The sequence below is a fragment of the Miscanthus floridulus genome, chromosome 9 (assembly GCF_019320115.1).
Source record: "Miscanthus floridulus cultivar M001 chromosome 9, ASM1932011v1, whole genome shotgun sequence".
In the NCBI taxonomy this organism is placed as follows: Eukaryota; Viridiplantae; Streptophyta; class Magnoliopsida; order Poales; family Poaceae; genus Miscanthus; species Miscanthus floridulus.
In genome coordinates, this window is record NC_089588.1 from 125,237,497 (window position 1) to 125,251,429 (window position 13,933).

Below are 13,933 nucleotides of genomic sequence, written 5' to 3' on the forward strand. Positions count from 1 at the left end.
TTGTACTGTACGTGTTGCCTGCTATCCAGGATGCACACAACCTGCACAACCTGAGATCCTGAATATAATAGAGATGATGCTAACTTGTAATAAAGCACGCTACTTTCATGCAAAAAAAAGGAGAGGCTATGCATGATGGAAAGAAAAATGCAACATGTATGCATCTGAAATGCATACATGTATGTGTCATGCATATTCTGAACCTCTCAAAAGGTTTTATTTGTTCTTCTAAGGAGTAGTTCAGTAACCTACTTTTAATCTGTTCAACTCTAACTAGTCAAGTCTATATATACTCAAAGTCATGCATATTTTAAACCTCTCCTTTTTAAATTTTTCTCTTGAAAATTAGTTCTGTAACCTACTTCCAATTAATTTGTTCAACGTTAGCTCATTAATTAAATATTCAAAGTCAAACTGAAAAGAGAATCTACCAGAAATGGAAGCGAAATAATTATAGCAAATCATCCTCTTCTTCCACGGTTCTATACCTTGCAGCAACGTGCCAGTGGATGATTAAGAAACTCCATTGACCCAGAGAACCCCACGACCGCCTTGTCACTCTCCTCCTCAGCCGCCGGCGCCGGCGCCGCCACCACCGCCTTCATCACCATCTCTCCAGCACCCTCCGGCAGCTCCTCCATGAGTCCGGTGTAGAACCCCCACATGACCTTCATCTCCCTGGCAACCACCGCCTCCACCCCGAGGTACTCCCGGAGGAACCCGTCGACCATGACCCTGGGCAAGGCAGTCACGCAGACCGCCCTGATCCCCGCCGCGCGCACGGCCTCGAACGCTTCCGCCGCCACGTCCTCCATGAGCCACTTGGGCAGCACGGCGCGGCCGGCGCGGAACTGCCCCGCGCGCAGGCCGCAGAACGACACCGCCGCCATGGCCCTGACGGCCGCGCCGCGGGGCATGAGCAGGCGGATGAGCGGGCACAGCAGGAGCAGCAGCAGACCGCGCAGGAAGCCGCCGGCCTCGAGCGCCACCAACATGAAGTACGGGAACAGGTCTCCAGAGCGCAGCAGCGCGGTGTCGACGTCTACTACGAGGGCGGCCGTCGTGGTCCGTGCGTCCAGCGTCGGAGGGCCGGCGCCGCGGTGCACCACCGGCGGGGTTGATGACCTGCCGGAGTAGTGAGGTGGCGGCCGGCGGCCGTGGAGGAGGAGGGAGAGCATGGCCGAGAAGAGCTTGTGAGCGAGGAGGAGCCTCTTCTTGGCCATGGCGGACGAAGGGCAGTACGTACGTAGAAGGTTGGTGCCTGGCTACACGATGAGTTATTGTGGGGGTGTGTTTGTAGTAACAAGTTGGTGAGATGAAATGCAAATGTTTGGGAGTGCCCGGCTGGTGCGTGTCAGCTTGTGTAGGGATGCCAATGCCATGGTCCAGGACCCGACTTATATAGACGGATAGATGGACAACTCGGCCGATTGGCCGGTGTTGGGCATGGTGTTGGTCATGTATGCATGTGTATGGGCCGGCGGCTATTAGGCTACCTAGATGGCATGTCAAAGTCGTGCACTCATTGCTGCTTTTTCCGTGACTGGTTGCAAACTTGCAATGGCGAGGATGGAGATGAGACAGGAGAAGAGAGTAGAGACATGCACAGCAGGATGTGAACGGGAATGCATGGGGTGCAAAGTGCAGTGCCGGGTTCTTGTGGAAGAAACAAGAAAGCGACGGACGAAGATCCAAGGCCTGTCGCGGTGGCGTCTTTGCAAAACAGTTACAGTTAGGTTTTTAACGACAGTAGCGCGTGGAAAGATGCATGTAATATTCTCAGGGAGTAGTGCATTTAATTTAATCTGTCCACGCAGCCGATCGCGCGCCTCTCTACTCTGCATGAGGTCAAATCTCTTGGTAAAATTTGTCCAAAATGCATATAGAAAAACTTCCAGAGGATTTGTAGAAACCCAATCGTTTATTCCAAAGAGTTCCATTGGAAATTTTCGTATAGGCGTGGTCAAACTTGCTATTTTTTTCTTTTGAAAAAATAGTTCAGTTATTAAAAACTTGAATATGTTCTCTTATATGAGATGGGGCGACATCGATGCAGTCTCTGTCTGTCTATCTGCAGGTAAGCTAGAAGAAGAAGAAAAGGTAGCCTGCGGACGTGGCGACGCCGAGAGTTCCTCCGCGATTTGCGTGCCGCGTTGGAAAAGAAAAGCCTGGCGGCACGCACGAATGCTGCCAAAGTGGCAGGTTCCTTCTCGGCCGATTTGGAGAGAAGATCATCGTCGATCAGAAGGAAAAATGCACGCAGGATTGCATCGAGCAGAGGAACTTTCAAGCTAGTAGTTCAGGCTGAATTCCGTAAGTTTCTAGCTAAATATAGGAATCATCCGGGCTTCTTAAAAACTTCAGGCTCCGCTAATGCCTGCTGCGTTCGACGGTTGGATACACTTGAATTTTATTTCATTCATCTCCTGACAAAATATATACTGTATGGTCAAAAAAGCTGCCTGCATCTCGGTGTCAAGTTCCATGCTATATATACCAAATAAATCTACCGCGTAACTGGTTGCATGCATGCATTTCGTTGTCAGGTGCCGTGCCAGCTTCTTTCTAGCTTGAAACAAAATCACGTTTCAGCGTCAGGGCCCATGCAGTGATGAGCGCGTACTATACGCACGGGCACGGCACAGGTTTGGCCAAAGCAGCTAGCGTATTGGTAGCTTTCTCCGATTGCTCCATGTCTGTAATCTATGAACTGGGGTTTGACAAGTCATCTGTCTGTCACGCTCGTACTTGTACGTATGTGTAGCGTGTACGTAGCTGCATGCCTGCCATCCGGTACATACGTACGGCCGATATACGTCGATCGTTTAGACTTCCACGGGGACACAGCCCCGCCACGTGGCCAAGCTAGGCAGTCACCCGGCTGGCCGGTTCGACCGACCGAGGCGAGGGGGCCTGCTCTGGGTTGGACGCTGAATAAGCTACTGCTAGTTAGCTTCTCTCCAGGTCCTGCTCGTGTCCGTGCAATGGGATCTGCATGTTTTGGCCCTTCCTGTTCCTTTGTTGGACGGCGGCGTTTCCTCCTCGCCTGTCGCCTCCATCACCGTACGTATACACTTAGCTTGGTCGTCAATAATTCTAACACCGCCCCAGAGATTGTGCTAGGATTGCATGCGTTGCTTTCGTCGTCACTGTGTTGGTTGGTTGTTCTTCCTCTCCCGCCCGCCTCCCGTCAATTCGGAGATCGAGGTCGCTTGGATGATAAGCCAGACTGAAAAGCACTATTTACTGATTTGTTGTGAGAGAAAAATACTATTCATTCGTTAAAAAAGTACAGCTCAAAAGGCAAGTGAACATGGCCATAGTCGTCAATGTCGTGTACGTTTACACTCTTCTTGTTGGACCGACATGTACGCCAGCGGTTAGTTTTCCCTGCACTGCACTGCACCTTTTTCAGCTGGGCAATGCAAGCGGGTACTGTACTGTACGTGGTGAAGATATATTGAAACGGCGTGGCTTGCAAGATCTCGATGCATGGAGAGCCTGAAACACTGTCTGAAACCAGCGCTGGCTGCGGAGCCTTTAAGCCCTGTTGCTGCAAGTAAACGTAGTTCAGCCTCAGATGGACGTGCACTTGCCTTTGGGTTCGTTTATATTGCGATGCGAACGTGTCCATATGATTATTCTTGTGTTGTGTGCCGCAGGGCGCTGGTGGATGAAGACACGAGTGCATGCAGCCAAACAAAGCTGCACATGCAGTTGCATCTGTTAAAGTCAATCACTCGGTTCTGGAGAAACGGACTGGACGGCGGTGGATGTGGATGCGACGCAAGCCTGCACCGATGCGCAGACACATACACATACATACGCGTGTACGGTGGAGTGGTGGTGAGAACACGCATGGCCGCGTCCACGTATAAGCAAAGCTGCCTGCCCCAAGAAGGAACAAAAGTTGGGGAAATAACAGGGTGAGGTAAAGAGAGGTTTAGGCCTTGTTTAGTTTCTCCCCTAAAGTTTACTCTCTATCCTATCGAATGTCTGGACACATATGCATGGTGTATTAAATATAGACTAAAAAATAACTATTTGCATAGTTTGCGACTAATTTGCGAAACGAATCTTTTAAGTCTAATTAGTTCATGATTTGACAATGTGGTGCTACAACAACACATGTGCTAATAACGGATTAATTAGGCTTAATAAATTCATCTCGCGGATTAGTGACAGATTCTATAATTTATTTTTTTATTAGTATCCGAACACTCCATACGACATCCCACGTAACACCACAAAACTTTACACCATTGATTCAAACAAGGCTTTATCCTAAGACAGATGCAGTTAGCATCTACTATACGACTGCTAGTAAGCAGCAGGTTGTCATGAGTTGAGTTGAGGTCATCAGCAGGCGGCCGGCGTTTACGTTGCGGGCGAATGGGACGCGTGGTTGCCGCCGTCCTCGAGCGTGACCTAACTTTGTCTTCCTCCGGCCGGTCAATTCAAAGCGTGCTCCGATCCATTGTCATTGTCCTAGGTTCCTGCCACCTTTTTATTTCGTTTGAAGCTAAGCTAGCCGACCAGCCGAGCAGAAACACCAGAGAGAATCAACCGAAAAGATAGGAACGGCGTTGAACCAAGGTGCCTTTACGTACTGCACGAGATAATAAAGCAGGCGATGATGGCGGCGGCGGCGACGACGAAGGCAAGCTCCGATCCGGTCCTTTGTTCAGATGAAATAAACTGCTGTACGTCGTGTGGCACGAGCTTGCCGGCCGGTTTCCTCTTGAAGGACGTCACATCGCAGGTTGGGGAGGTTAATTGGATGGTTTAGACGACTGTATGTAGCGAGCCACGTGTGTGGTCTTAGTTTGGAACAGTCATACACACTTTTGACAACTGCTGGCATGGGTGACAGACTCACAGGTACATTCATCCGTCTTCAAGCTGCTAGACTAGTCCTAGACTAGTAGTAGTTGATAAAGCGCACTGCACTCGGCACTCCCCGCCTCTGTCTGCCAAGTGTGTGTCCGTGAGTGAGAGGAAGGTACTAAAAGAGTACCGTCACTAGCTGATGAATCAATTTTGATATGCATACCCAGAGAACATGTCCTCTCTGCCAAGCATACCGTGGTAGGAGTATATACAGGACACGATAAGTGGTTTATTGCTTTTTTTTTCGATAACGATACGATTAAGACGTCCGGAATGATAGACGCCTCGCTCGCTCCTGCAGAGCACTCGCGTCCCTCCCCATTCTTATCCCTCCGCGTCCTGCCCCACACCCGACGACGCGGCCATCGCTGCTTCCCTGGCCGGCGGCGGCTCCTTCCCCCACCTCGGCACTCGACGTGGAAGCGATGGCTGCACTGCGGCAGCGCGCGGGCTTTCTCCCCGGGCTCGAGCTCCGCGAGGCAGACCGCGCAGTCCCCACGCCCGTGTCGACCGCTAGCAACCGTACCACCGGTCTCGCGGCAAGAACCACGGAGTCGAGGCAGTGGGGTGCAGGCGCCCCCGCACTGTCGCCATCGCCGTCGCGGAGCAGCCGCCGACCCCGACCCCGGGTGGCCGGAATCGATCGACGCAGCTTTCCCCTCCCCTATATTGAATATGTATGTTTCAAGTGTTTTAGGTGTTTTAGATGTGTGTTGCATTTGTTTTATATGGATGTTGCAAAAGTAGATGGGGGATGTTGCACATGTTGCAGTTGTTTCAAGGGCATGTTGCATGTATATGTTTTGAGTGTTTCAGATGTTTTCAAGGTATGTTTCATCTGTCTTTTTCGGACGCATGTTGCAAGTGTGTTTATCTGGATGTTATATATGTTTCACACTGCCCGCCTCCATTCAGTTCGGATATTCAGGTCGCTTTACTTCCATCCAATTGCATGCGGAGCGTTATATATATAGTCTCTGCAGTGTATGTTTATACTCTTCTTGTTGCACGGTATAGATGTCCAGATGGCCCAGCACGATGAGCCCACACGGGCCCGTTGAAAGCTCTAGTTCGGTTTTGGATAATTGATGAAACCCTAAGTGCTAACCTAGTTTATCAAGATGATTATGAGATAGGTAGCACTACTACAAGTGATGAAGCAATGGCGAAAATCATGACAATGGTGATGGCATGGTGATGATCAAATGCTTAAACTTAGAAAAGAAGAAAGAGAAAAACAAAAGGCTCAAGGCAAAGGTATAAAATGTAGGAGCCATTTTGTTTTAGTGATCAAGACACTTAGTGAGTGTGATCACATTTAGGATAGATAGCCGTACTATTAAGAGGAGGGAAACTCGTATCGAAATGCGGTTATCAAAGTGCCACTAGATGCTCTAATTCATTGCATATGCATTTAGGATCTAGTGGAGTGCTAACACCCTTGAAAATGTTTGTGAAAATATGCTAACACATGTGCACAAGGTGATACACCTGGTGGTTGGCACATTTGAGCAAGGGTGAAGGAGATTGAGTCGAAAAGGACATGTCCGGTATTTCGGCAGCAGACTCTGCGACCGGACGCGTCCGATCGCCACACCGGACGCGTCCGGTGTGAATCAGAAATGGCAGCAGACGGCAGAAGCAGCCGATCAGACGCTGGCAGCGTCTGGTCTGGTACCACCGGACGCGTCCGGTCGGGCGTGGTTGCTTACTGTACTCCACCGGACGCTGCGGCTCAGCGTCCGGTCATTTGTGACTCTGCGTCCGGTGTGAGCGTCCGGTTGTCAGCAGAAGGGGCAGCAACGGCTAAATTTGATTTGAACTGGACACGTGGCAGTCTGGGGCTACCGGACACGTCCGGTATGACGACCGGACGCGTCCGGTATTCACGACTAGAGCGTCCGGTGCTGCGTCCGGTGCAGTGTAACCAGAGCGTCCGGTCGACGCGCAGTCAGCCCGTTTTTTGAGCCAACGGCTCTATTTGATGGGGGCTTCTATTTATAGCCCCATGGCCGGCTCAAGGGGTATCTCTTGCACATTTTCATTGACATAGCAACCTTGTGAGCTTAGCCAAAGCACTCCCACACATCTCCATCATTGATCCATCATCATTGTGAGATTCGGAGAGAATCCAATTGCATTGCTTGAGTGATTACATCTAGTGGTACTTGGTATTCGTGTTGCGCTACGGATTTCGCTTGTTTCTCTTGGTGGTTGCCACCACCTAGACGGTTGGAGCAGCGGTGGAGGATCGGCACGAGTTGGTGATTGTTCGTGGCCATCTCCGGTGATTGTAAGGGGAGTCGTACCTTCCCCGGCGGAGTGCCGAAAGGTAACTCTAGTAAATTGCTTGTGTCATTGAGTTACCTCACTTGTGGGTCGGTTCTTGCGGTGTCCTATCGTGTGGACACGGTTTGTGAAACACCTCTTAGCCGCCAAACCACCAAGTGTTGGTCGACACAACGGGGACTAGCGTGTTGGCAAGCATGTGAACCTCGGGAGAAAAATCGGTTGTCTCTTGTCATTTGCATTCTCCCGGTGATTGGCTTGATCTTCATCTTGTGATTGGTTCATCCCCTACACGGCGGTATAATCACCCTACTTATTTGTTTACATTCTTGCAAACTAGTTAATACAAGCTCTTTAGTGTAATTAGAATTGAGAGCTTGCTTCATTATTTACATTCATCTAGTTGAGCACTTTAGAGTAGCAAGTTTGTGTGCCTAAGAAATCATTGCAACTAGAATTGTTGGATAGGTGGCTTGCAACTCTTGTAGAGCTAGAGCAAGTTTGCATTACGCTATTTGTCATACTAATCAAATTGCTCTAGTTGATTTGTAGATTTTTAATTAGGCTATTCACCCCCCTCTAGCCATATTAGGACCTTTCAAGTGGTATCAGAGCCGTGGTCACCGTTTTATTGAAGGCTTAACAACCTCGGTGTCAAATTATGGCTCAAGTTGTGTTCAACCATGTGGGGGGCAAACCACCGTTCTTTGATGGCACGAGCTATGATTATTGGAAGAGAAAAATGAGAATGTATCTTGGTTCAATCAATGATCAAGTATGGGAAGTGACCGAGAATGACTATGCTATCATTGATCCCGATGATCCAACCAACCAAGATAAGATCAACAAGCAATGCAATACAATGGCTCTCAACACCATATACAATGCCATTGATTCCAAGGTGTTTGAGCAAATCAAGGATTGTGAAAGAGCAAATAAGGTGTGGAAGAGATTGGAGGAAACTTATGAGGGCACACCGGCGGTGAAGAGTGCCAAGTTGTACATCCTGAAGGACAAGTTGACAAGTTTCAAGATGAAGGACGATGAGAGCATTCCGGAGATGTTTCATCAGCTACAAGTAATTGCCAATGACTTGAAGGCGTTGGGAGAAAAAATCAAGGATGATGATGTCTCTCATCGATTCTTGATGTGCCTACCTCCAAGATTTGAAATGTTGAGATTGCTCATCATAAGAGGAGGATTGAAGGATATCACCCCCAACCAAGTACTAGGTGATGTCATGACACAAGAGACATACCGTGTGGAAAGGGAGGGGGATGACAAGGATGACAAGAAGGAAGAGGAAGACAAGAAGAAGAAAAACATAGCATTCAAGGCTAGTTCATCATCATACAAAAACAAGGGAAAGTCCAAGAAAGAATCAAGCGATGATGAAGATCTAAGTGATATTGATGATGAGGCTATGGCTCTCTTTGTGCGCAAGATGGGCAAGTTCATGAAGAAGAAGGGCTATGGTGCAAGAAAGAGAAGAGATCACACCAAGAAGAAAGAGTATGTGAGAAGATGCTACAATTGCAAGAGCCCCGATCATATGGTAGCAAATTGTCCATACAATAGTGACAATGATGAGGATGAGAAGAAGAAGCACAAGGAGGATAAGAAAGAAAAGAAGGAAAAGAAGGAGAAGAGAATGACCTTCCAAAAGAAGAAAAAGGGTGGAGGCTATGTAGTCACATGGGATAGTGATGGCTCATCGGATAGTGATGATTCTAGTGATGATGGCAAGAAATCTATCAAGAGAGCACTAGCAAGCATCGCCATCAACAACAAGCCCTCCATCTTCGACACTCCATCAACATGCCTCATGGCAAAGCCTACCAAGGTAAAATATGATGTGAGTGATGATGAATGTGAAAGTGATGCTTGTAGGAGTGATGATGAGGATGAGGAGTACTCCAAGGAGGAGCTCTTGGACATGTGCGAGCAAGTGCACGCTTGCAATGAGATGAAGAGAAAGGAGTGCAAAGAATTGTGCAAGAAAGTAAAATTTCTTGAGCAATCCTTTGATGAGCTCAATGCCACTCATGAAGGGCTAATGGATGCCCATGAGAAGCTTGGCAAAGCTCACTCTAAGCTTGAAAAGGCTCACTCCTCTCTCATTGAGTAAGTTAAGAAGGAGGAAGCCAAGAAGGAGCAAGCGATAGTAACATGTGATGTGGGACTAACATGTGATCTTATTGATGAATCTTTTCATGAACCCATTATTGTTGCTCCTACTAACACTTATTGTAGCACAACCATTATCACTCCACCTATGAATGATACATCACTAATGGTGGAAAATGAAACCCTCAAGAAGGAGGTGAATGAGCTCACTCGTGCCTTAGGCAATGCCTATGGTGGAGATGCCCGCTTGCTAAAGTGCTTGGGTAGCCAAAGGTTTTCTCTCAACAAAGAGGGATTAGGCTATACCCCCAAGAAAGGCAAGGCGGCCTTTGTCACTCCCAAAGTTAGCTTTGTGAAGTGCAATGGTCGGTTTTGCAATAGATGCAAGCAAGTTGGGCATATAGAGCAAAATTGCAAGGCTAACAAGAACAAGCTACCTAATGTATCCTCAATCAAATTTGATTCTTGTTACATGCTTTATAAGGGTGCCAATGGTGTGAAGGCTAAGTTCATTGGTACACCAATTGTGGGCCCAAAGAAGAAGGCCATTTGGGTACCAAAGACCTTGGTGACTAACCTACAAGGACCCAAGCAAGTTTGGGTACCTAAAAAGAATTGATCTTCTTTTGTAGGTAAATTATAAAGCCGGAGGAAGGCATTGGGTGCTTGATAGTGGGTGCACACAACACATGACCGGTGACCCAAGAATGTTCAATTCAATCAATGAAAGCAAGAGCAATGGGATTGATAGTATCACATTTGGTGACAATGGCAAAGGCAAGGTCAAAGGGTTTGGTAAGATTGCAATATCCAATGACTTGAGCATTTCCAATGTGCTACTAGTAGAGAGCTTGAACTTCAACTTATTGTCGGTAGCTCAATTGTGTGATCTTGGTTTCAAGTGCATATTTGGTGTGGATGATGTAGAGATCATAAGTGTAGATGGCTCTAACTTGATATTCAAAGGATTTAGATATGAGAATCTATACTTGGTTGATTTCAATGCTAGAGAAGCTCAATTGTCAATATGTTTGATCACTAAGTCTAGCATGGGTTGGTTATGGCATAGAATGCTTGGTCATGTTGGAATGAAACAATTGAACAAGTTGATTAAGCATGACTTAGTTAGAGGCTTGAAAGATGTCACATTTGAGAAGGATAAGCTATGTAGTGCATGTCAAGCCGGAAAGCAAGTTGGTAATACACATCCTAAGAAGAGCATGATGAGCACATCTAAGGCATTTGAGTTGATGCACATGGACTTGTTTGGACCAACCACATACACTAGCATTGGTGGAAACAAATATGGATTTGTGATTGTGGATGATTTCACTAGATACACATGGGTCTTCTTTCTTGGTGACAAGAGTGATGTGTTTGCAACATTCAAATCATTTGTCAAGGGCATTCACAATGAGTTTGAAACCACAATCAAGAAAGTTAGAAGTAACAATGGTAGTGAATTCAAGAACACTAGAATTGATGAGTTATGTGATGAATTTGGAATTAGACATCAATTCTCGGCCAAGTATACTCCTCAATCAAATGGACTAGTTGAAAGAAAGAATAGAACCTTGATTGATATGGCAAGATCAATGTTGAGTGAGTACAATGTGAGTCATTCATTTTGGGCCAAAGCAATCAACACGGCTTGCTATTATAGCAACCAACTCTATTGTCACCCCATGATGGAGAAGACACCCTATGAGCTATTGAATGGAAGAAAGCCCAACATAGCATACTTTCGGGTCTTTGGTTGTAAATGCTATATATTGAAGAAAGGCACTAGATTGAGCAAGTTTGAAAAGAAATGTGATGAAGGTTTCTTGCTTGGTTACTCCACTACTAGCAAGGCTTATAGAGTTTGGAATTTGGCTAGTAGTACTCTTGAGGAGGTTCATGATGTGGAATTTGATGAAACAAATGGTTCCCAAGAAGAAGGTGAGAATCTAGATGATGTAAGAGGCACTCAATTGGTCAATGCAATGAAGAACATGGACATTGGTGAGTTAAGGCCTAGAGAAGTGATTGATATTGAAGATGACAAGAACCAAGTGTTCACTAACTCAAATATGCAAGCTAGTGGTTCTCATGATCAAATCCAAGCAAGCACTAGTGATGACAATGTGCAAGATCAATAAATGGCTAGTTCATCATCTCAACCAAGTGATCAATCAAATACTAGCAATCAAGTGCAAGTGCTTCAACCAACCAATGTTGCAAGAGATCATCCATTGGACACTATCATTGGTGATATTTCAAGAGGTGTGCAAACAAGATCAAGATTGGCATCATTTTGTGAGAACTTCTCATTTGTGTCATCCATTGAACCCAAGAAGATAGATGAAGCTTTAAGGGATGTTGATTGGATCAATGCTATGCATGAAGAGCTAAACAACTTCACAAGAAACCATGTATGTGATTTAGTTGAGAGGCCTAAGGATCATAATGTGATTGGAACTAAGTGGGTCTTTCGGAACAAGCAAGATCAAGATGGGATAGTAATAAGGAACAAAGCAAGATTAGTGGCTCAAGGTTACACTCAAGTTGAAGGTCTTGACTTTGGAGAAACATATGCCCCGGTTGCAAGATTGGAAGCAATTGGGATATTGCTAGCTTATGCTTGTGCCCACAACATCAAGTTGTACTAAATGGATGTGAAAAGTGCATTTCTCAATGGGTACATCAATGAGCTTGTGTATGTTGAGCAACCTCCCGGTTTTGAAGATGAGAAGAAACCCAACCATGTCTACAAGTTGAGAAAAGCTTTGTATGGATTGAAACAAGCACCTAGAGCATGGTATGAGAGATTGAGGGATTTCCTACTCTCTAAGGGATTCAAGATGGGAAAAGTTGACACCACTCTCTTCACCAAGAAGCTTGGAAATGACTTGTTTGTAATGCAAATCTATGTTGATGATATTATCTTTGGATCAACAAATCAAGAAATTTGTGAGGAGTTTGGCAAGATGATGGCAAGTGAGTTTGAGATGTCTATGATTGGAGAACTTAGTTACTTCCTTGGTCTTCAAATCAAGCAAATGAAGAATGGCACATTAGTCAAGGCAAGTATATCAAGGACATGCTCAAGAAGTTTGAAATGGATGAGAGTAAAGCTATTAGTACACCAATGGGGACAAGTGGAAGCTTGGATAGTGATGCTAGTGGCAACATGGTGGATCAAAAAATTTATAGGTCTATGATTGGAAGCCTACTCTATGTGACCGCATCAAGGCCGGATGTGATGTTTAGTGTATGCATGTGTGCTAGATTCCAAGCCTCACCAAGAGAAAGTCATTTGAAGGCAACAAAGAGAATATTAAGGTACTTGAAGCATACACAACATGTTGGATTATGGTATCCCAAAGGAGCAAGATTTGAGTTGATTGGATATTCGGATTCCGATTATGCGGGATGCAAAGTTGAGAGAAAGAGCACATCGGGCACATGTCAACTATTGGGAAGATCACTTGTGTCTTGGTCATCAAAGAAGCAAAATAGTGTAGCACTCTCAACCGCCGAAGCGGAGTACATTTCGGCCAGTAGTTGTTGTGCTCAATTACTTTGGATGAAGGCTACCTTGAATGACTTTGGAATCAAGTTCAAGCAAGTGCCATTACTATGTGACAATGAAAGTGCCGTGAAGCTTACCAACAACCCGGTTCAACATTCAAGAACAAAGCACATAGATGTCCGCCATCATTTCATAAGAGATCACCAACAAAAAGGGGACATTTGCATAGAAAGTGTGGGCACCGAAGATCAACTTGCCGACATATTCACCAAGCCACTTGATGAGAAGAGGTTTTGCAAGCTAAGGAATGAATTGAACATACTTGACTTCTCAAATATGTGTTGATGCACCCCCACTATATGACATGCCTCTCCTTTGAGCTAAGCAAGGTAAAGTTGATTGACATGTCATCCATCCATTGCTAAGGACTTGTTTAGTGCATCTAGTCATTCCTATCATATCCTAGACTCATTCATGAAAATCAAATGAATTTGATGCTTTTATGGTACCACTATTGCTTGTATGTTTGAAATAATCTAGTGGTAGCATATGACATGTTTGTGGGCTTGTAAACTTAGTGTTTGATTTAGAATATGAGTATAAGTGTTTAACTCAACATGGTACAAGATAACCCTTATTGGAGGTGTGAAGAAGCTTGTCCTTAGATCAAACCGAGTTAAATATCTTTTGCAAGTAATCTAGATTGAACCAAATTGGGAAAATGATCCTCATTTCACATAGTTTCACCCCAACCTATCTATAATTTAAGGTCACCTATCTATACTTTAAGCCTTTGTGGTCATTGATGACAAAGGGGGAGAAATAGTGTACAAAGATAGTGAAACAAAGGGGGAGAGATAATATATGACAAAGGAAGGGGGGATCAATTAAAATTTTGAGCATACAAATAGGGGGAGCAAGCTCATGAACTTGTATGGTACACTTGAATGAGCATTACATATGTTTGATTGCATGGCATAAGTTTTAATTTCAAATATCCATGCTAGTGTGGTGTATGCTAGTTGTAGGTTTGAATGGTGAAATGAAAAACTAGCATGCATAGGCTAAGTAACTAGACTTATGTTCATTCTATGGAAACTAGACCCTTGCATG

General features: G+C 45.6%; 1 protein-coding gene across 1 annotated transcript in view; it reads right to left on the minus strand.

Moving 5' to 3' along the window:
• LOC136480840 (probable glycerol-3-phosphate acyltransferase 3) overlaps positions 1-1,223 on the minus strand; it is a 1,870-nt gene extending 647 nt beyond the window's left edge. Inside the window, exon 1 of the mRNA XM_066478279.1 lies at positions 489-1,223. Coding sequence (XP_066334376.1) covers positions 489-1,223 — 735 coding nt within the window. The remainder of the gene's footprint in view (positions 1-488) is intronic.
• Positions 1,224-13,933: the final 12,710 nt, after the last annotated feature.